This window comes from Mirounga leonina, unplaced genomic scaffold (assembly GCF_011800145.1).
Source record: "Mirounga leonina isolate KUSES-001 unplaced genomic scaffold, KU_Mleo_1.0 Mir_180, whole genome shotgun sequence".
NCBI classification, from domain to species: domain Eukaryota; kingdom Metazoa; phylum Chordata; class Mammalia; order Carnivora; family Phocidae; genus Mirounga; species Mirounga leonina.
Window position 1 is genome coordinate 674,716 of NW_023270469.1, and position 21,632 is coordinate 696,347.

Sequence of the window (21,632 nt, forward strand, 5' to 3'; positions counted from 1 at the left end):
TAAAGATTTTCCAGATATTAAAGGAATAATGAACAAATTTTAGTAGCAACTTTTATACCAATAAATTCAGCAACTTAGGGGCACCTGGGTGGTTCATTCGGTTAAGTGTCTGCCTTTGGCTCAGGTCATGATCCCAGGGTCCTGGGATCGAGCCCCGCATCGGGCCCCCTGCTTCTCCCTCTGCTTGTGTGTACTCTCTCTACATATAAATAAAATCTTTAAAAAAAAAAAAAAAAAGAGCACACTTATCTCAAAGAGCACTAAGCAATGTATAGAACTGTTGAATCAATACATTGTACATCTGAACTATAACAATGTATGTTAATTATATTTAAATTTTTAAAAAATACACAACCTGAATAGTTCTATATCTATTAAAGACATGAATGTGTAGGGTTTTTTTGTTTTTATGTTTTTTTAAGATTTTATTTATTTGACAGAGAGAGACATAGTGAGAGAGGAAACACAAGCAGGGGGACAGGGAGAGGGAGAAGCAGGCCTCCCGCAGAGCAGGGAGCCCGATGTGGAACTCGATCCCAGGACCCCGGGATCATGACCTGAGCCGAAGGCAGACGCTTAATGACTGAGCCACCCAGGCGCCCCATGAATGTGTAGTTTTAAATACTTCCATTAAAAAAACCCTCCAGTTCCTGAGAGTTTCACTGCTGAATTCCACCACTTAAGATATAATACAAATTTGATGTAAAATCTTCCAAAAAAAAAAAAATTGAAAAGGGAAGAATATTTTCCAACTCACTCCATGAAACCAGCATTACCATATTTGGAAAGAGGCAAAGACAATGCAAGAGAACCACAGACCACTATCCCTGATAAACACAAAGACAAAAATTCTAAACAAAATTTTAGTAAACCAAACTTAACAATCTGTTAAAAGGATACCACACTGTTACAAAATAGGCTTTATTCCAGGAATAAAGAATTGGTTTAACATTCTAAATCAATCCATGTAATTCACCATATTAACAGAGTTGGTGGTGGGGGGAGTGACAACCATATTAACAAAGTAAAAAAAAGACTATATAGATTCAGAAAAAAGCTTTTTACAAAATCCAACATCCACTTCTTTTTAAGTTTATTTAAGTAATCTCTACACCCAACATGGGGCTCCAGCCCACAACCCCCAAGATCAAGAGTTGCATGCTCCTCTGAACCAGCCAAGCGCCACCCAATGTCCACTTCTGATTTAAAAATTAATAAAACTCCACGCGCCTGGGTGGCTCAGTTGGTTGAGCATCTATCTGACTCTTGGTTTCAGCTCAGGTCATGATCTCTGGGTTGGAAGATGGAGCCCTGAGTCTGGCTCCCTGCTCAGCGGAGTCTGCTTCTCCCTCTGCCCCTCCCCCTGCTTGCACACACACACTCTCTCTCTCTGAAATGAATCTTTTTTTTTAAAAAAAGATTAAAAATAAATAAAACTCTCAGCAAACTAGATTTAAAGAGGAATTTACTTACCCCAAAAATCAGCATCTATGAAAAACCTACAGCTAACATCATACTTAATGGTGAAAGGCGGAAAGTTTAGTCCCTAAGGTCTGGAAAAAGTAAGGATATCCATTCTCACCACTTTGGTTCAGCATTGTACTGGTCAATCTAGCCCTTACAATAGTGCAAGCAAAATCAGTAAAAGGTAACCAGATTATTAAGGAGAAGTGTAATGGTCTGTATTTCTAGGCAACATCTTTGCCTATTGAAAAATCAATTCAATCTTCAAAAATGCTACTGGATATGAGATCAATATACAAATATCTAGGATACCTTAGAGCAGCACATACCACTGGACAAGCAAACTAGAATGAACATGAGCTCCTACTTCATCTTTAATAGAATGGCTGAAAATATGAGTCTATGTATACCCTGACCAAGCCAAGTATTGATCAGGATTTGGAAGAACTCACACTGGGCATGGAGTGTGCTTAGGATCCTCTTCCTCCCTCTCTGCCCCTCCCTCCCCTGCGTGTGCACTCATGCTCTCTCTCTCTCAAAAAAAAAAAAAAAAAAAAACAGCAATCCTTCAAAAATGAGTAAATATGATTTCCAGAGTTACCACAGCATAATACTAAAAAAAGCCACTTCTCAACAAAAAATTATAAAACAGGGGTGCCTGGGTGGCTGTCAGTTAAGGGTCTGCCTTTGGCTCAGGTCCCCCCCACATCGGGCTCCCTGCTCAGTGGAGAGTCTGCTTCTCCCTCTCCCTCTCCCCCTGCTTGTGCTCTCGCTCTCTCTCTCTCACTCTCTGCCAAATATATAAAAATCTTTTAAAAATTTATAAAACAGCAAGAAACAGGAAACTATCTCATTCATAAGGGGTAATTTTTTAATTATTTATTTATTTTAGAGATGGGGGGGCAGGCAGAGGGAGAGAGAGAAAATCCCAAGCAGGCTCCTCTGCCCAATGCAGGGCGTGATCCCACAACCCTGAGATCATGACCTGAACCGAGATAAAGAGTCAGAGGCTTAACCGACTGAGCCACCCAGATGCCCCATTCTGTGTGGTTTTAACTCCTCTTTTCCTATAGTATTTAATAGGCAAATGCACGAGGTCACTACAAATCTGTGTTAAGAGGCAGACAAGATAGACATCAACCATGCAATAATAGCACAAAGGAGACACAGACACGTATAGGACGAGTGTTTGCACACTTCTGACACAAATGGGTGTTATTCATACTAGTGTGTTCTCAGCTCAGCCTAGGTTGTCACGTTAACTTCAATCCCTGAGGTAACCACTAACAAATAACTAAACACATAGAGAAATAGAAGAAGGGAATTAAGATAGTCTATTTTGTTTTTTAAAGATTTTATTTATTTGAGAGACAGAGATAACAATAGAGATAGCGAGAGAGAGCAAGAGCAGGGAGGAGAGGGAGAAGCAGGATCCCCGCTGAGCAGGGAGCCCAACACGGGGCTTGATCCCAGGACCCCGAGATCATGACCTGAGCTGAAGGCAGACACTTCACCGACTGAGGCGACCCAGGCGTCCCCAAGATAGTCTATTTCAAAAAATCAACTAAATACAAAGACAGTAATGGAGGAGCTGAGGAAAAACAACAAAAAGTATCTAAGACTGAAAACAAATGAGTGGCAGAAGTAAATCCATGAGAGAACTGAGGTGGTTATACGAGCATCAGACAAAATAGAATATAATTTATAAATTGTCACAAGAGGGGCGCCTGGGTGGCTCAGTCGGTTAAGCGTCTGCCTTCGACTCAGGTCATGATCCCAGGGTCCTGGGATCGAGCCCCGCATCGGGCTCCCTGCTCGGCGGGAAGCCTGCTTCTCCCTCTCCCTGCCCCTCCCACTGCTTGTGCTCTCGCTCTCTGTCAAATAAATAAATAAAATCTTAAAAGATTTATATAAATTGTCACGAGAATCAAAGGAAGACATCTATATTGATCTTAAAAGGCCAGTTCGTCAAGGAGATGTAACAATTATAAACATACAAACACTGAGCAGCAGAATCCCCAAAAGAGATGAACCCAAACCCAACAATGGAGAGACACACAGACAGTTGTACAACAATGGCTGGGAATTCTGGTTCACCCTTTCCATCATGGATTGAGCAACCAGACATAAATGCGTTAAGGCCGGAACACCATGAGCTAAGCAGCTCCAGCAGACATCTACAGAACATCTCACCCAACAGCGGCAGAACGAACATCTTCTCAAGTGCACATGGAACATTCTCAAAGACAGACCCCTTGTCAGACCACACAATAAGCCCCCGTAAGTTTAAAAAGACCGAAATAATACAAATCTTCTCTGACTGCAATGGAATGAAGCTAGAAAGCAGGTACAGGAAGCAAAGTGAAAAATTCCAAACACCTGCAGGCTAAAGAGTGCACTCTTAAATAACCAATGAGTCAAAAAATAAATCGCAAGAGAAAATTTTAAAATACTTGAAGACTAAAGAAAAACAGTTACAGGATGCAAATGCAGCGTGCGGGAAATTTATAGCTGTAAATGCCTACTGCAGAGAACAAGTCAATAACCTAACTTTACTAAACCTTAAGGATCACGAAAGAAAGCGCAAACTAAACCCAAAGCCAGCAGATGGGAAGAAATAATAAAGATTAGAGTGGTGTTGGAATCAAAGGAAACCTTGTCTACAGAGGAGCCCGCCGGCAGGGGAGCTCTCACACCCAGCACTTCTCTTGCAGGTTCAACAGAAGACGCGCACCTTGCACGTGGCTACCACTTTACTACCCTAACCGGAAGGAGGAGGCTTCCCCCCGCCTCCAGCAACAGTTCAGCCAATGAGAGGCCGTCACAGCCCAGCCAATGGGGAGCCCCTACACTTCCAGCTCCCAGTTTACTCCAATGGACTCTTGGTTTACAACAGCCCCTCCAACCCCTCTTTTCCTCCCTAGAAGAGCCTCTGCTTTGTTCCCGGATTCGCGGAAGGCTTTGTTTGCCCTGGCTTGCTTGTCCTGGATTGCAAGTCTCTGCTATTCCAGAAAAAAGCCATTTTTGCTGGTAAAATAACTGGCACTTTTATTTTTAAGGTTAACAGTGGAGATAAATGAAATAAAAAATAGAATCAACAAAAGCTGGTTGGACAATATATAGGCTAAGAAAAAACAAGACTCAAATTACTAAAATTGGAAGTGAATAAGAAAACATTACTGGACCTCACAGAAATACAAAAGGATAAGAGAATACTATGAACAATTACATGCAAACATATTAGAAATCCTCTGAAATGGACACATTCCTAGAAACACACAGTTTACTGAAACTGACCCAAGAAGAAATAGAAAATTCAAACATACCCTATAATAAGAGATTGAGTCAGTAATCAGCAACATCCCACAAAAGGAACACCCAGGACCAGATGGTTTTGTGGGTAAATTCTACCAAATATTAAAGAATTAGCACCAATCCATCCCAAACTCTCCCAAACAATAGGAAGGAACACTCTGTGAGGCCAGCATCACCCTGATAACAAAGTTAGACAAAGACATCACAAGAAAAAAAAAATGATAAACCAGTATTCCTAAGAATATAGATGAAAATATTCTCATGAAAATACTAGCAAATATAATCCAGCAGTATATTGAAATAATTAGACATCATGATCATGTGGGATTTATCCCAGGAATACAAGGATGGTTCAACATACAAAAATTAATCAATGTAATACACCATATTAATAGAAGGAAGGGAAAAATTCAACATCATTTCATTTTGTGATAAAAACACGTAAGCTAGGAATGGAAAGAAAATATCTCAAAATGATAAAGGGCACTTTGGAAAAACCCAAAGCTAATATCATCCTCAGTGGTGTAAGACAGAAAGCTCTCCCTCTAAAATCAGGAACAAGACAAGGATGCCCATTTTCACCACTTGTGTTCAATATTATACTAGAGGTCTTAGCTATAGAAATTAGGCAGAAAAAGAAATAAAAGTATCTGTAATTGTAAATAACATCTTATATGTAGAAAATCCTTTAAAAAAATCCACAAACACGCACATCAGAGCTACTAAAGAAATTCAGGAGTGCCTGGGTGGCTCAGTTGGTTAAATGTCTGACTCTTGATTTCAGCTCAGGTCTTGATCTCAGGGTCACAAGTTCAGGCCCTGCACTGGGCTCCACGGTGGCATGGAGCCTACTTTAAAAAAGAAAGAAAAAAAAAAGAAAAGAGAAAAAAAAAAAAAAGAAAAGAGAGAAAGGAGAAAAGAAAAGAAAAAGAAATTCAGCAAAATTGTAGCATACAAGATCAGTATCCTAAAAATCACCTGTATTTCTACAGGCTAGCAATGAACAATCTGAAAAGGAAACTTATAAAATAATAATTTCATATACAATAGAATCAAAAAGAATAACATTCTTCAGAAATAAATTCACTCAGGGAAGTACAAGACTTCTATGCCCCAAACCACAAAACATTTCTGAAGAAATTAAAGATGACCTCAATAAATGGAGAGCCATTTTGTGTTCAAGGATTGGGGCACTTAATATTGCTAAAACGGCAGTATTTCCAAATATTCCCAAAGTGTTCTATAGATTCAATGCAATCCCTACCAATATCCGAATGGCCTTTTGGGAAAAAACAGAAAAAGTGATCGTAAACCTCATATGGAATTGCTAGTGATCCCAGATAGTCAAAACAGTCTTGAAAAAGAACAGAGCTGGAGGACTCTCTTCACCTACTAGAAAGCTACAGTTATCAAGAGAGTGCGGTGCTGTCATGAGAATAAAGACACAGATCAATGAATAGAATGGGGAATCCAGACATTAACCATACAATTGGTGTCATCAAAGGTGCCAACACAATTCAGTGGGGAAAGAACAAGTCTTTCAACCAATGGTGCTGGGCAATCTGAGTGTCCACATGCAACACAATGCAGTTAGACTCTTATCTAACACCACATGCAAAAATGAACTCAAATTGGATCAGAGCCCTGAATCTAAGAACTGAATTTGTAAAATGCTTAGAAAAGACAGGTGCAAATATTCATAATCTTGAGTTTAACAACAGTTTCTTACATGACTCCAAAAGCATGAGCATGAAGGGAAAAAAATGAACCTCACGAACATTAACATTTTTTTGCCTTGAAGAGCACTGTAAGAAAGTGAAATGACAAGGTACAGGATAAGAGGAAATATTTGCAAATCCTATATCTGATAAGGCCTAGTATCCAAAATATGTATAGAATAGTTAAAACTGACCAACAAAAAGGCAAACAACACAAGTAAAAACGGGCATAGAATCTGCCGCATCATTTCTCCAGAGACAGATCCGGGGCCAATAAGCACAGGAGAAGATCCACATCAGCAGCCGCTGGGGAGCCGCCAATGGAGAACACAGGGGGACGCCTCACCCGCACCCGGGTGGCTGTAGCCCTGGGACAGACGGCGGCGGCGGGAATTCAAAAGGCTCCTGGATGAGTCACATGCGGACTCGTTACACCGGCGCGCACACCTGCACCGGGCGGGGCGCACCAGCGCGCACACACCTGCACCGGGCGGGGCGGATTGCCCGGCCGTGAAGAGGGCCTAAGTACTGGCCCGAGGGCCCCGCTCTGCAGACGCCCCTCTTCTCCCTCGCGGTGAGCACAACACGGCGAGCTTCACCTCACCGGGAACATCTTTAAAGCCGGGAAAACTCGGACACGCGGAACGCTGCCCGTGTAAGACGCCACGCAGGTCCAGGGTCCCTTCGCAAAGTCAAGAAACGGGCCAAGGAACCCAGGCGCCCTATCAACGTCATCTACAGCTTCCCCCCCACACACACACAACTGTCCCCAGAGCCGCACACAGACGCGGAAGGCCAAGCCACTTACCTCGGGTCTGGGGAGGAAGACCCCGCCGCCTGCACGCGCGACGTCGCCACTGGGAGGCCCGCGCCGCACAAACCTACGATGACGTTCACACTCCCCAGCGGGGCCTCGCCTTACCAGCAGCACACTCCGCTCGGCCGCGACACCCGAGCCACCAGGACAGACACGACCCCGGTCCCTCGCCGGCGGAGCGTACCTGAGCGCCTCGACGGCCCCGCCGGCCCCGCCCCCGCTCGAGGACGCCCCGCCGGCCCCGCCCCCGCAGCCCACCCCTCCCGGCCCCGCCCCCACCAACCACGCCCCCGCCGGAGGACGCCCCGCCGGCCACGCCCCCGCGTGAGCGCCAACCATGCCAGCCACGCCTCCGACCACGCCCCCGCGCGAGAACCCCTCCTGCCGACCCCGCCCGACGACCACGGCCCCGCCGGAGGACGCCCCGCCGGCCACGCCCCCGCGTGAGCGCCTACCATGCCAGCCACGCCTCCGACCACGCCCCCGCGCGAGAACCCCTCCTGCCGACCCCGCCCGACGACCACGGCCCCGCACGAGGTCGCCCCGCCGGCCACGCCCCATGATCGCTCCGCGCCTCCACTTGGCTGCGCTGGACGCCGAGCTGACCACGTGCCACAACTACGCCTCCGCAACCCCCGTGGCGGGGGCGAGGGCGCGGGGACCCTCACCTAGCCCGCTCCCTCGGGCCACGCCCCTGCTGCCCTAGGCCCCAGGGACCCGCCTTCGGTGGCTCCGCGCCCGCGCAGGCCCCGCCGGGCCGAGCGCAGAGGCGCTGATGGAGTCGGAGGCGCGGGTCCTGCGCGCGGCGGGAGGCTTCGGCCGGGCCCGGCGTCTGCTGGCCGCCGCCTCGTGGCTGCCGTGCGTGGCGCTGGGGCTGGCGCTGGGCTCGGAGCCGCTGCTGACCGCGCTGCCGGCGCACCACTGCCGGCCGGACCCCGCGCTGCTGCCCCCAGCGCTGCGCGCCCTGCGCGGGCCCGCGCTGCTCGACGCCAGCGTGCCGCGCCTGGGGCCCGCGCGCGCCCCGAGCCCCTGCCTGCTCCTGCGCTACCCCGAGTCAGCGTCCCGCGCTCGCCCCAACGGGACCCGGCCCTGCACGCGCGGCTGGTACTACACGCTGCCCGCCGCCGGCCTGCTGCGCAGCCCGGTCACCCAGGTGCGCGCCCGAGCCGCGGAGGAGCGTCGCACGGGCTGGGCCCCCGGCGCTCCGCCTTCCACCCAGCCCCCCACCCCGCCTCCTCTCTCCTCTCTGTCCCTACATTTCTCCGTCTCCCGCTCTTCCGCCCCCCGCGCCCCAATCTCTCTGCCCCGTCCTCTGCTCCCCCTTTCCTCTGTCCCCGCCTCCTTCTTCCCCCTTGTCCTCTGCCCTTGGTCTGCTGGGGCTGTCATGCCGGGCTCTTAGTTGGGGGTCAGATGATGCAGCAGATGCCCGAGTAGACGGGGGCCGGGGCGTAATGGCAGAACCCGCTGCCCGAGGTCTGCCAGTGTGGGCGGGCAGCCTGGAGGAAGAGGAGTTCAGCTGAAGGTATGAGCACATAAGCGCCAGGTGGTCCGCGGTACGTGGCACTTCAGTGCCACCAACGTTTTGAGTAAGCTGTGGCTTTGGGCCGTGTAGGTGTCGAAATTGGGTTTCCAAGACAGGAGGTTTTGAATCAAGGTAGCCACACAGAGATAGCAAACCTTCCCGCTGACGTGCAAACAAGCTGGCCGGGGGGCGGGGGCAATTCAGGGGTCTGGGTGGGAAGAGATGGGGAAGGGGCAGGTGGAACCTCCCAGGCCCCTCGTCCTCTCCTTCGTCCCTCAGGCTAGGACCTGCCCAACTCTGCCTCCCTCTTGGCCTGGGCCCCGCAGCCCTGACTCTATCCCTGGGTGGATTGGCCCCGGGTGGATTGGCCCCGGTGTGGAAACTGGGACAGGGTTGCCACATCCCTGCCTGGAGCCCTGAAACTGGCTGGGCTTCTCCTCCGTCCCATTCTGTTCCCCGTCGCACCTGCCCTTTTGTTGGGGTACTGATCAATCATCCCCCTCCCCCCAGCTTTCGTGAACGTTTGGTTTTTAAACTAAAAACTCTGATGTACTGTGACCCAAAACAGTATGTTAGGTCTGAGGAGAAGGCGCGGACACCTGGAAGGAGAGGTGGGGAAGGGCAAAACTGAGGTCAAGGGCCCTTGTCCGGGAAGAGCGGGTGAGACCAGCTCTCCAGCCTGTTCCCGGAGTCACTCTTCAAATGAGCAGGGCAGGGGGGAAGTGAGGGCGCGGCCCTTGGCACAGCGGTAGGCCAATCAAGAGTCACCTGTGGTGGGACAGCAATGGCTGCCCAGAGGTGAGTGGGACTACCTACCCAGAAAAACTAGAAAACAGACGTGGGGCTCCAGGTGGGGCCTCAGACCAGGAACTGTTCAAATCCCAGCGGAAGACTACCAGAGTCAGGAGACTATGCTGTGTGACCTTGAGCGAGACATCTAGGGCCCTTGGCAGCCTGACGCTCTGGGAACTCCAGCACGGGGGAGGGTGGACCTGGCCAGCCCACAGGTGATTGGTGTCCCCCGTAGTGGAACCTCGTGTGTGAGGACGGCTGGAAGGTGCCTCTGGAGCAGATGGGCCACCTCCTGGGCTGGCTGCTGGGCTGTGTCCTCCTGGGCGCAGGCTGTGACTGGTGAGGTGCTGGCCCTTTCCCTTCTGCCCCAGGAGCCCTACCTTCAAGTCCTTCGGGGTCTAGCTAGATCCCCAAGTTGTCCTGGCCCTCAGCCACGTGTGTCTCCTGCCGCCCCCCCCCCCCCAGGTTTGGACGTCGGGCTGTGTTTGTGGCCTCCCTGGTGCTGGCCACGGGCCTGGGGGCCAGTGAGGCGCTGGCGGCCAGCTTTCCTGCCCTGCTGGCTCTGAGGCTGCTTCATGGGGGGGCCTTGGCAGGCTTTTCCCTGGCCCTCTACGTGGCTCGTGAGTACCGTGGGGTGCTTGCGGGGAGCACCCCTTCCAGCAAGGCCTCCCACCCGGCTGCAGGGCCCAGTCAGGTGGCACGGGAGGCCTCTCTGGCACTCCCATTGAGGGCCCTTCTGGTGAAGGCGGGAGGGGCACTCTTTGTTCTGTGAGCTGTGCTGTTGGTGGGAAGGTCCGGGAGCTGGAGGAGGCAGTGGGTGGCCTCGGACATGGTAGGCTAGTCACTGGTCCCCCACAGCCCTGGACAGAGCAGCTGTCCCAAGAGGCCTTGGTCTCAGGCTGTTTCTGCTTAGGCCTGGAGCTGTGTGACCCCCCCCACCGCCTGGTGTTCTCCGTGGCAGCTGGCCTCTTCTCGGTGCTGGGCACCCTGCTGCTGCCCGGCCTGGCCCTGCTTGCGCAGGACTGGCGCCTTCTGCAGGGGCTGAGCGCCCTGGTCACGGGGCTTTTGCTGCTCTTTTGGGGGTAAGTGTGGTGGTAGAATGCTCAGTAACAGCGGTTGAGGCTGCGTGTGTCACTTGCCTCCATGCACGTGGGAATGGGACGGGGACCCCGGCAGCCATGGCATGTCCTCTCCCCCTGGGTCCTGGGCGAGGGCATTGACCTCGGTCATCCCTACAGAGAGGACCCGGGGGCATCCTCACCCTGTCCTTGCAGGTTCCCCTCCCTGTTCCCTGAGTCTCCCCGGTGGCTGCTAGCCACGGGACAGCCAGCCCGAGCCAGGAAGATCCTGTGGCACTTTGCGGAAGCTGGGGGCGTGGACCCCGAGGACAGCTCAAAGGAGAGCTCCCTCGCTACAGGTAATGCACCAGCCAGGAGAAGGGAGATATGGGTGCTAGGGAAGGGAGGAGAAGGGTCAGCCCCTCATCTGTGCCCCCTCATATCCCCGGAGCCACAGAACTGGACACGCTGGGTGCAGGGAGCCCCCAGCCCCAGTACCACTCCATCCTGGAGCTCCGGAACACCAGCATCGCCTGGAGAAATGGACTCATCCTGGGCTTCAGTTCGTGAGGAGCGGAGGGCGTGGGCGGGCTGTCTGAGCCTTCCTCCCAGGGTGGGGCTTTGGTTGCTGGAGTCCCCTGTCCTGGTTGGGCCATAGCTCCCCCCTCCCTGCCTCCCTCCCTCCCAGACTGATCTGCGGGGGCATCAGAGCCAGCTTCCTCCGCAGCCTGACCCCGAGTGAGCCCGCCTTCTACCAGCTCTACTTCCTGGGCGCTGGCCTGGAGTTCGTAGCCACTGTGTTCCTGCTGCTGACGGGGGATCGCTGGGGACGACGCCCAGTCCTCTTGCTGGGCACCCTGGTCATGGGCCTGGCGTCCCTGCTGCTTCTTGCCGGGACCCAGTGTGAGTGTGGAGTCCTTGTGTTTGGCTGAGGGTCTGACTGATGTGGGGCACTGGGATCAGCCCCCCTCCTGGGCCCACAAGCGAGAGGCACAGGTGTTGGGATGAAGCTGTGCCTTTTACCCAATCCATGTCCCCGCTGTGTAGCCAAACTGACACCCGAAGGATCCTACGGGAAGGGGCTCAATATAAGGATCTGGTTCAAGTAGGGGCGGCGGGGAGCACCCGACACCCCCCGCCCAGCACAGGGTGCAGTGGCGTGGTGAGAGGCTGGGAGGCCAGGCCCCATGGGCAGTATGGGAGCCTTCTCCCCGTCCCCAGACCTGCCAGAATGGACCATGTGGTCCCTCTCTGTCCTGGGTCTCCTGGCCTCCCAGGCCGTGTCGGCTCTCAGCAGCCTCTTCGCAGCAGAGGTACTGCCCACCGTGACCAGGTGAGGCCACACCCCCGCCTTCCCAGCCCCGCCCACCCTCCCATCCTCCCATCCTCCCTACCCAGGCTTCAGACCGGCCCTTCCCAGGGGGCTTGGGGGACACTGGTCACAGAAGGGAGTGGGGGGTGGGCAGAGTTGAGGCAGCCCCCAGAGAGGACAGAATCCCAGGGGGAAAGCCGGTTTCTCATTTCCCTAATGAAAAGAACAAAACTTGTTCCAGGATGGGGAAGAGAACCTTTCTCCGCAAAAACTGTTGAGTTTGGTTTTCCCGGAGCCCCCGCGCTGTGCCCCGCCCCCTCCCGTCTCCGCGGCTACCCCCACCCCCCCAACACCAGGCCCTCTCCCGCAGGGGGGCCGGCCTGGGCCTCGTGCTGGGGGCCGGCTTCCTGGGCCAGGCGGCCGCGCCCCTGGCCGACCTGCACGGCCGGCGTGGCTTCTTCCTGCACCACGTGGTCTTCGCCTCCTTCGCCGTCCTGGCCCTGCTGTGCGTCCTGCTGCTGCCGGAGAGCCGGGGCCGCGGGCTGCCCGCGTCGGTGCGGGACGCCGACCGCCTGTGCCGGTCCCCGCTCCGCGGGGGCCGCCTCCGCCCGGACCACCTGCCGCTTCTGCCGCCCACCCCCCGCCCGCAGTAGCGGGGCCAGGAGGGCTGGCCGCAGCTCCCCCGGGGGGCTGCGGGCCGGTGCAGCGGGGCTGCGGGCGGAGTCGTCCCCCGCCCCCCCCCCCCGTGCTGGGGCCCCCGCTGCTCGCACCCCGCCCCCCGGGATAAAGACCTCCATGGAACTTGGCGTCCTCACTGCTGCTTCCCGCAGGCCGCACCCCCGGGGCCCACCGGCTCCGTGTAGCTCACTACCGCCTACAGCCCCTCCCACCATGCCCACGCCCTGGGGGGCAGCCCAGTGCCGCAGACAGGAGCGGGTGGAACTGGGCTCTGCAGGTCATTGCGCGCCCGCCATGGAGAGAGGAGCACGTTTTTAATTCGGGGGGGGGGAGGGCTACTTCCTTTCACAGAGATGAGGTCCGAGTAAGTGGGGGGCGACTGAGAGCCGGGTTGTCTGGTTCTCCTTTCCGATGCGATCCGGCGCTCCAGGCTGTGGGCCCCCTGGACTCGGGTCTCCCCAGGAGAAGCAGGCTGCACAAGGGCCTCAGGGACGGAGCCCAGTACCCTCTGGCCGCCTCTGCAGAGGCCAGCCGCCCCTCACAGCTGCGCACCAGGCCCTTGAGGTCAGGCTGCCTGTCCTGGGAAGGACGTCTGCCCTCCGTGTCTGGGGTCTGATCAGAAAACCCGCTGCCCTGTCCCTCGGTCTGGCCCTCATGGGGGTCCGTACAGGTCAGCCAGCCGGGCGAAGCGGGGGCCCCAGTCCCGGAGGCAGCTGTAGTCTTGGTCCTCGTCCCCCAGGCTGGACAGGATGGAGCTCAGCGTTCCTGCCACAGAACCATCCCCCTCGTAGTCATAGATGAGAGCTGTGTCGTAGGGTGGGACGCTGGGGTCACTGTCTGCCACCTCCAAGCCCTGCAGAGAGGCCCCGGGAGCTCAGGACCCCTGCACACTCCAACCCCGGGTGCCCTCCACCACCCAGGCTGCAGCACAGGGCAAGCTAGCCCGAGGCATAGACACTGGGGGGGGGGGGCGGATGGGCAGAGGAGGCCCTGCCCAGGATGTGAAGAGACATTTCCCTCTGGGTGGTCTTCTTCCTTAGGGCTGGGATACTCGAGACTCCCTGACGTCCCACCTGGGAGACCACCTGCTTTCTCCCTTTTAAAAATTTTGCAAATGGTTCTGTCACCTCCATCTCTGCCCTGTCACCCATGGGGTCACACACCCTCCTAGCTGTGACCTGCACCTGGGCTTGTTTCTGCCCAGGCATCTGTCGGGGTGTTTCTCTGACCAGGGGCACTTCCTGTGCCAGCAGGTGTGGCACGTGGTAGAGTAGTGGGAGGTGCCCTTGTGTTCTCCCTCAGCCCCCCAACTGGGTTCCCGTGTCCTGGGCATCTCCTGCAGGGACCCACTGATGCTGTGTCCACATAAACTACCCGGGTGCCTGGATTCCGGGGACAGCTGCACTCCCAGCCCCGGGAGCACACCCACTTCTCTCTGTCGGTGCCCAATGGAAAGTGCTCCAGAGCAAGCCCCAACCCACCCAAGCTCAACCACGCCCACCAGTATCCCCCAGGGGCTGGTCAGCTTCCTTTTCCCACAGGACTTTTGTGGCTGTGGTCCTCCAGGGGCACCTACGTCATTGATGAAGTCAGCGATATCGGCAGGGCTGGTGGGCAGCATGCGGGGTGGCTGGGGGCGCACTCGGCTGAACGGGGCATCTCGGCGCAGTGGCGGCCGTCCCAGGGGGGCGCGAAGGGCTGCCAGCTCTGTTGGGTGGCGCAGCTGGTTGATGTCATAGGCATCCTGGGGACGAAGTAGGCGGAATTCAGCCCTGATCAATCACAGGATGGGGTTTCCCTCCCAGCCACCTTGTGCGGGGCGTGCCTGGGGGCGAGGACCTAGGAGGACCTGCTGGCCAGCTGGGGCCCCGCCCCTCCACCTGGACAGGGGGAGGAGGGAGGGTTGGGGGGATGCTGGGTGGGGGCCCACAGCCTCGGCTCCTCAGGGACCCTCCCCACCACTTGACATTTCTAACCCACCACATCCCCCAACGCCCTCCCTCACCTGGTCCTCCTCTCCGCCCCCCTGCTCATCGTAGTTGAGGATGTTGTCCCGGAGGTCGTCGTGCAGCCCGTGCAGAAGTCCCTTGTCCCTGGACTGCTGCCGGGACCGCGTAACGAGGGCCACTGGCAGGGCAAGCACTGAGTGGGGAAGAGGGAGAGCAGACAGGAGGCGGTGGGTGCCTAGCCCTCAAGCCGAGGCTGGACTGGACGTCGGGCGTGGGGTGGGGGTGGGGCGGGGGGCGGGGCCGGCTGGAGGCGGGGCCTGCGGGCAGCAGGTGTCAGCACGGGGGACTCACAGAGGAGCAGGATGACGCTGGCCAGCACGATGACCAGGGCGCCCAGGCTGACGCCCGCGCCCCCCGCGCGCCGGGCAGCGGCCCCTGGCAGGCAGGCACCGTCCTGGCCGCAGCGGCACACCGTCACGTTCAGGGGCTGCTCGCGCTGCTGGGGCGGCTGCCCTGAGTCTCGGAGGAGCAGGCTGAGGCGGTGCAGACCCTCCTGGACCTGGTGGCGCAGACGCAAGCGCGCGTGGCTCACTGCGGAGGGCGCCCAAGGTCAGCAGGGGCCTCTGGGCCAAAGGAGTCCCCACCCCACCCTGTCCTTCCAGGGCCCCTCCGCGCCCTCTGCTGCTGGGCAGGGATCCTGAGACCCCGGGCCTCCGTTTCCCCATCTGCCCCCTGCGAGTGAAAGCCCCGCCCCGCCTGAGGATGCACTGCAGTGGGAACCAGAGGACCACGGTGTTGAATGCCCCCCCACCCCACCCCCTCATCTCAGGTCTGGACCCTAGGGATTGTGGTTGGGGGAGCTCACCATTAATCTGGCTAATGCTCCAGTTCTGGGTCAACTCTGGGACCCGGGGACTCAGCTGAAAGTGGAAGGGGGCCCCGTGGGGGGGCAGGTCCTCATCCGTGGCCCCCAGGAGAAGGCCAGAGCCCTGATCTGGCCTGCTGCACACACTACCAGATGGTGGGGACAGCTCAGGGGCGTGGTCATTGACCTCCAGGATCTCAATGGACAGGGTCCCAGTGGCCGTACGAGGTGGGGAGGCTGCAGGCAGAAGAGGCCTGGTGGGCTCCTTGCTCTGCTAGAGCAGAGCGCCCACCCTAGAAGTCTGCTCCACGGAGCGCACAGCTCTGAGGCCCTGGGCAGTGACAGGGATGCCGAGCCCGGATCAGGGAGCCCAGGAGACTAGGCACAGGCTCAGCCCTCACCATTGTCGAAAGCCAGGATAATGGCCCTGTACCAGCCGTCCTTGAGGAAAGGTGATGCTGGGCTGAGCACTCGCTGGGTCTGGACCCAACCCGTGGCTCTGTCCACTTGCAGCCAGTCCTCTGGGTCGTAGTCCTTGGAGTAGCTATTGGCCGAGGAGGGGACAGAGTGGCCCTGAGCTTACACAGGACCCCCAGGAGTGTGGTCACACTTCAACACACACGCACACATGTAATACACCCCCACATGCATACACGCACATATATCCCACACGTATACACACCCACCTGTGTCCATTCCCCACACGCATACACACCATATGCACACACGTGCACTTCTGAAGCTAGTCCTCCAACTGCCATGAGTTGGTGTTTACTGTCCCAGTTGACAGATGAGGAAACTGAGGCCCGGGGCCAGGGCCCCATGGCCACTGAGTACCACAGCAAGGTTCAGTGCATGGGGACCATGGAGACACGCACAGATACACAGGGCCGTGCTGGGGATGAAATCCAAACTCTGAACAGCTGAGCCCATGGGAGCATCAGCTCACCAGAAGGGACAGGGCTGGGCGCTCAGGCTGGCCAGAACAGACTGGGCAGGTCCCAGCCCTGCCTTACGGGACAAATTCACAGCAGCATGCACACATGCACAGGCTGTGAGACCCTATGGACCCTCAGGGATGCACAGACGAGCCCTCCACCCTCTGATCAGGGCACTGATGGGAACCCTCAGCCGTGCTCCTGGCCCTGGCTGGGAAACGGACAGACGGGGCCCTTAGCTCCCTCTGCCTTACCCCTGCGGCCCCCACCTGAGCCTCTGCAGCTGCTGTGTGTCAGGGTCTTGGGCAGAGAAGGAGGCCACGGGGGTTCCTGGGAGCGCCCCCTCGGGCAGGCTGGTCCGCAGGGGGTTCTCCTGGAACACGGGTGCCTCGTTGACATCCTGCACCTGCACGCGGACCCTGGCCTGGCCCCGCTCAGCCCTGGGGGCGGCCGCCTGAAGGGGAGCCTCGTTCTGCACTTCCACTGTGAGGTCGTACTGCTCACAACGCTCGTAGTCCAGGGGCTGGAGAGGGGGAGCAGAACTGGAAGTCACTCACGACCCTGGGCCCCCCAGAGGCAGCTACGGGGCACTGCGAGGCCCCCACAGGGGTCCTGCTGCCCCGCCGTCCCTCCTCACAGTCCCTTTCCCTTTTCAACCCTGGAAAATAAAAATGATTCAGGACCAAAAGGCGCAAAGAATGATGCAAAAACGATAAATACTCATCACTCAAAATGAATGTGTTAGCTTTGTGTCATCAACTTTATGGGTCTCTGGTCAGGTGGTGCTCCCCGGTGACTCGGGCAACACTCATCGGGATTGTGGAGAAGGGGTTTGGTAGCTGGGGTTAAATTAACCTCTACCATCAGCTGACTTTAAATGAAGATGATCTTGGATGACCTGAGTGGGCCTCCTCAGTAGCTCAAAGTCATCAAGAGCAAATGGAGACCTTCCTGAGGAGAAAGGCGTTTCCAGCCTGCTGGCCGGCCCTGCAAACCTGCTTCTTGCAATAAAGCCCTTCCTGTTTCATATCTAAGTGGACCTGCAGCTCTATGTGTGGCGTCCCCGTAGCTCCCACGGCTTCTGGGTCTCTGGCCTCCCATCCGGCAGACACAGGTGCGGTCTGTGTTCATACACATCACCCCACGCCTGAAGAGGCAAAGCTCCACAAACAGCCCACGGGCAGTGGGGGTGCCCCTCCTTCCGGTCCTGGTGCCCTGGGGCCAGTGTGGCCTGAGCCTAGAGCCCCAGCGTTCCCGGTTCCCCCAGCATCCTGCTCTCTCCAGAGGATGCCCCAGACAGGGCCCCCTGCGCTCGGGGCCAGCAGCCAGACCCCAGCTAGGAGAACCATGCACCCCACTCACCTTCACCACGGACAGCACGCCCTCGTTGGTCTTGGGGTCTGTGCGGATAGCGAAGTGTCCATCGGGGTCGCCCTCCAGGATGGTGAACCTGGCTGCCCAGTTGGGGGAGCCTGGCAGGTCCCTGTCCTCCACCTCGAGCCGCCCCACATCCACTCCACTGACAGCCTCTGTGACCTCCATGAAGAACTGTGGGAGCCCAGCCCTCGTTACTGCCAGGGGGCAGGGAGATGGTCCTGTGCGGGGATGCCCTCCCTCGGTCCCTTCCAGCCAACTCTGTGGCCCACCCAGCCCCCCAGGGGCCCCCACGAGCCCCCCTCTGTGGGTCCAGCTGTGGGCCAGGCACCCTGTGGGCTGCCTTCTCCCGGAGGGCAGGGCTAGCTGCCCCCTCCCACACAGCAAGGCTGTAGGGAAGGTTCCTTCCTGCTGCCAAAGGGCTGCTTCTCCCCAGGGCCTCTCTCCAGCTCCTCCGACCATACTTACGTGCTCACAGCAACTACGCTAGCTTGGATTTCCGCCTTACCCACGCACGGCTCCTTCTCCAAAGCACCCGACCTCCCATCCCCCCACAAAGTCCTGTGTCCCTGCCAGGAGCCAGAGGAGGGAAGGGCAGTCCCCAGCAGGGGCCAGCAGGGGCGTGGACGGCAGCAGCACCTCGTCCCCGGTGAACCCGGGTGCATTGTCATTGATGTCCTCCAGGGTGATGATGGCGGAGGCCGTGGCGGTGAGGCCGTCTCCAGACATATCAGCAGCCTGCAGGGTCAGGTTGTACACGGCGACCACCTGGGGGCACAGGAACACGCAGTCGGGGGCCTGGGGGGTGGGGCAAGGAACCCTCACAGGAGAGCCCTGGGGGCATCCGGAGCCCCAAGTGGCCAAAGCGCCCTGCCCTGGGGCCAAACGTGCTACCTGGCTCTCTGGGTCTGACCACACCACTGCCAAGCCCACACTATGCCCTAGCCTATGAGGGGGCAAGAGGTCAGTTACCAAGTTGGACACGATTGACAGAGCACCTACTGAATGCTGGATGCTGAAGGGCACCAGAGAGCTGGTCCCTGTCCTGGGGAGCCATGTCCGGAGGCAGAGAGAGAGACAGACCAATGAAGACCACCCAAGGCTGCAAGGGACCAGACAGAGCTGTGCAGGTGGCCATGGGGAAACCAAGGAGGGCTTCCCGGAGGTGTCAAAGCTGGACAGAAGCCCGGCAGCGAGGGGCAGCAGGGGTCCCCACAGAGGAAGACTACACAGGAGTGGCTATTACTCCAGAGCACGACTGGTCACTGTGGAGCCAATTCGTGGCTCTACCCGAGGCCAGGAAGCCTGAAGCCTTTGCAGGCAACCGGGCAGAGGAAAACACACTGAGGACTTGTCAGGGCCAGGCGCTGCATGGACAGACTGCACGGACGGACTTCTAGGCCTCCCTGGACCTAACCCCACAACCAGCCACGAGGCAGAGGTGTCCCAGCTGAGGGTGAGCCCCAAGCCACTGCGAGGGTCTGCAGCAAGTGGGGGGCTCCCTGCTCCTGTGGCAGGGGGACCATCTGGGGCAGGCAAGGCTGGGGCAGGGGGCCCAACTGGAAGTGAGCTGCCCCCATCAGGCTCAGAGGGACAACAAGGTGGGCAAAGATGGGTCAGAAGGGCCCCTGGCTGCCCCCCAGTGTCCGAGGCCATCTCACCTCACGGTCCAGACCCACTTGCACGGTGCGAATGTCCCCCGTGTGCTCATCAATGCTGAAGAGCTGGGGGCTGCCCTGCTCCAGGATGGAGTACCGCAGGGCTGCGTTGTCGGTTTCTGGGTCATCAGCATCTGTGGCCTCGGCCCTGGTCACGTAGGTGCCTAGTAAGGACAGGGATGAGCAGGGACAATGCACACAGGTGCCAACCCGACCTCCGGATGTGTCTCGACACTCGCCTATGGCCCACCACGCCAGGTCCAGCCCCCCATCTGGCCTGCACAAACTTGAACCTTCTGTCTTGTGCTGTCTGGAGGAGGAAGCAGGGTGTCTGATATACATGTTTAGTCAAGACCTGACACCCGTGTTCCCAGACATGGAGACAGCCCAGGAGGGGCCGAGAGCCCGGGGTCACATGGGGAGAGCCAGCTGGAAACCCTGGGGCCAGCCCCGGGGAGAGGGCGGGCCAGCGGGAGCTCACGACTAACGAAGGTGAGAGACATGTATGTACCGGTGTGAGTGGTCCATGCAACATGCACACGTGCACACACACAACACACACGTGCACACATCTGTCTACAAAGGAGCATAGCTCCCAGCTCTGCCTGCTGGAAGGGCCCAACAAGAGGCCAGTCTGATGAGCCTCCTGTTGGCCAAACATGGGACAATGTAGGCATCAAAGTAACGGCTGTAAATGAATCATAACCCACTGAATGAATCAGACTCTGAGAGTCCAGAGAAATATAAAAAACAAAACAAAACAGTAACATATGCAGGCACCTATGTACAGAGGGGAGAAGTGCCCTCATAGAGCAGAAAGCCCACTGACGAAGGGAGGAGGGACACCGGAGGAGGGAACCAGCACCTCCCAGCTGTGAGAACAAGACCCTCAGCAGATGCCACCTCTGCTGGGTGAGGGGTAACAGGGTACCTACATAGTCTCAGGGTATCTTCCAAAAGATACCTATTAATTACAAAGGGAAAAATATAAAAATCACAGTGGAGAAGCCTGGCAGACACTCCCTTAAGGAGGCAGATCGAAGCCAATGTCTTCAGGAACGGGACATGTGTGCCTCCCGACAGGAGGCACCAAGGAGAACACAGCATCACCAAAGTGCAAATCCTGAATCCAACCACACAAACTCACACTCAGACCCACAGTCTCCAAAATAACTGTGTAAGTGCTTTAGAATGTCAGTGTTAGGACCTGTACAATGAAAACTACAAAACACCACGGACAGAAATGAAAGACACAAGTAAACGGAACCACATCCCACGTTCATGGATTGGGAGACTTTAAATACATACATATATATAAGTCTTTATATGATATATATGGAATATATATTTATTATACATAATATATTTATATATTTATATATATATTCTTTTTTTGGGGGGGTAGGGGCAGAGGGAGAGTCTCAAGCAGACTCCACGCCCAGCTTGGAGCCCAAGGTGGGGCTCAATCTCACAACCTGAACCGAAATCAAGAGTTGGATGCTTAACTGACTGACCATCCAGGCGCACTGGGAGACTTATTATCATTAAATGTCAGTACTGCCCAAAGCGATCTATAGATGCAATGCAATCTCTGTCAAGATCCCAAGGACAATTTCTTTGCATAAGTAGAAAAACCATTCTAAAATTACACAGAATCTCAAGGAAACCCAAATAACTAAAACAATCTTGAGAAAGAACAAAACTGGAAGACTCATACTTTTTGATTTCAAAACTACTCCAAAGGTACAGTGATCAAAACAGTGTGGTATGGCCACGAGACAGACCAGTGGAATGGAATCCAGGAATAACCCCACACACGTGTGGTCAAGTAATTTTTGGCCAGGGTGCCAAGACCATTCAATGGGGAGAAAAACAGTCTTTTTCAACAAATGATGCTGGAAAAGCTGGACGTCTCCCTGCAGAAGAACGAAGCTGGACCCTCACCTCACACCATACACACAAATTAACTCAAAGTAGATCAAAGACCTAAACGTAAGACCTCAAACTATAAAACTCTTAGAAGAAAACAGGGCAAACTTTTCTTTTAAGATTTTATTTATTTATTTGAGAGAGAATGAGAGACACAGAGCATGAGAGGGAGGAGGGAGAGACAGACTCCCTACCAAGCAGGGAGCCCGATGCGGGACTCGATCCCAGGACTCCAGGATCATG

General features: G+C 55.9%; 2 protein-coding genes across 2 annotated transcripts in view; one reads left to right on the top strand and one right to left on the bottom strand.

The window, feature by feature from the left end:
• Positions 1 to 8,089: 8,089 nt before the first annotated feature.
• On the top strand, positions 8,090 to 12,651 carry SLC22A31 (solute carrier family 22 member 31). The gene is given in 9 exon segments (XM_035024499.1): positions 8,090 to 8,367; positions 9,770 to 9,967; positions 10,094 to 10,248; positions 10,542 to 10,710; positions 10,903 to 11,045; positions 11,138 to 11,252; positions 11,375 to 11,589; positions 11,908 to 12,019; positions 12,369 to 12,651. Coding segments are annotated over 9 exon segments (1,668 nt in total).
• Positions 12,652 to 12,953: 302 nt separating this feature from the next.
• CDH15 (cadherin 15) overlaps positions 12,954 to 21,632 on the bottom strand; it is a 20,607-nt gene continuing 11,928 nt past the window's right edge. Inside the window, exons 5-14 of the mRNA XM_035024595.1 lie at positions 19,464 to 19,624; positions 18,442 to 18,570; positions 17,791 to 17,976; positions 16,698 to 16,951; positions 15,892 to 16,034; positions 15,491 to 15,727; positions 14,977 to 15,216; positions 14,682 to 14,818; positions 14,253 to 14,420; positions 12,954 to 13,529 (exon numbers count right to left, since the gene is read on the bottom strand). Coding sequence (XP_034880486.1) covers positions 13,329 to 13,529; positions 14,253 to 14,420; positions 14,682 to 14,818; positions 14,977 to 15,216; positions 15,491 to 15,727; positions 15,892 to 16,034; positions 16,698 to 16,951; positions 17,791 to 17,976; positions 18,442 to 18,570; positions 19,464 to 19,624 — 1,856 coding nt within the window. The 3' untranslated portion in view covers positions 12,954 to 13,328. The remainder of the gene's footprint in view (positions 13,530 to 14,252; positions 14,421 to 14,681; positions 14,819 to 14,976; positions 15,217 to 15,490; positions 15,728 to 15,891; positions 16,035 to 16,697; positions 16,952 to 17,790; positions 17,977 to 18,441; positions 18,571 to 19,463; positions 19,625 to 21,632) is intronic.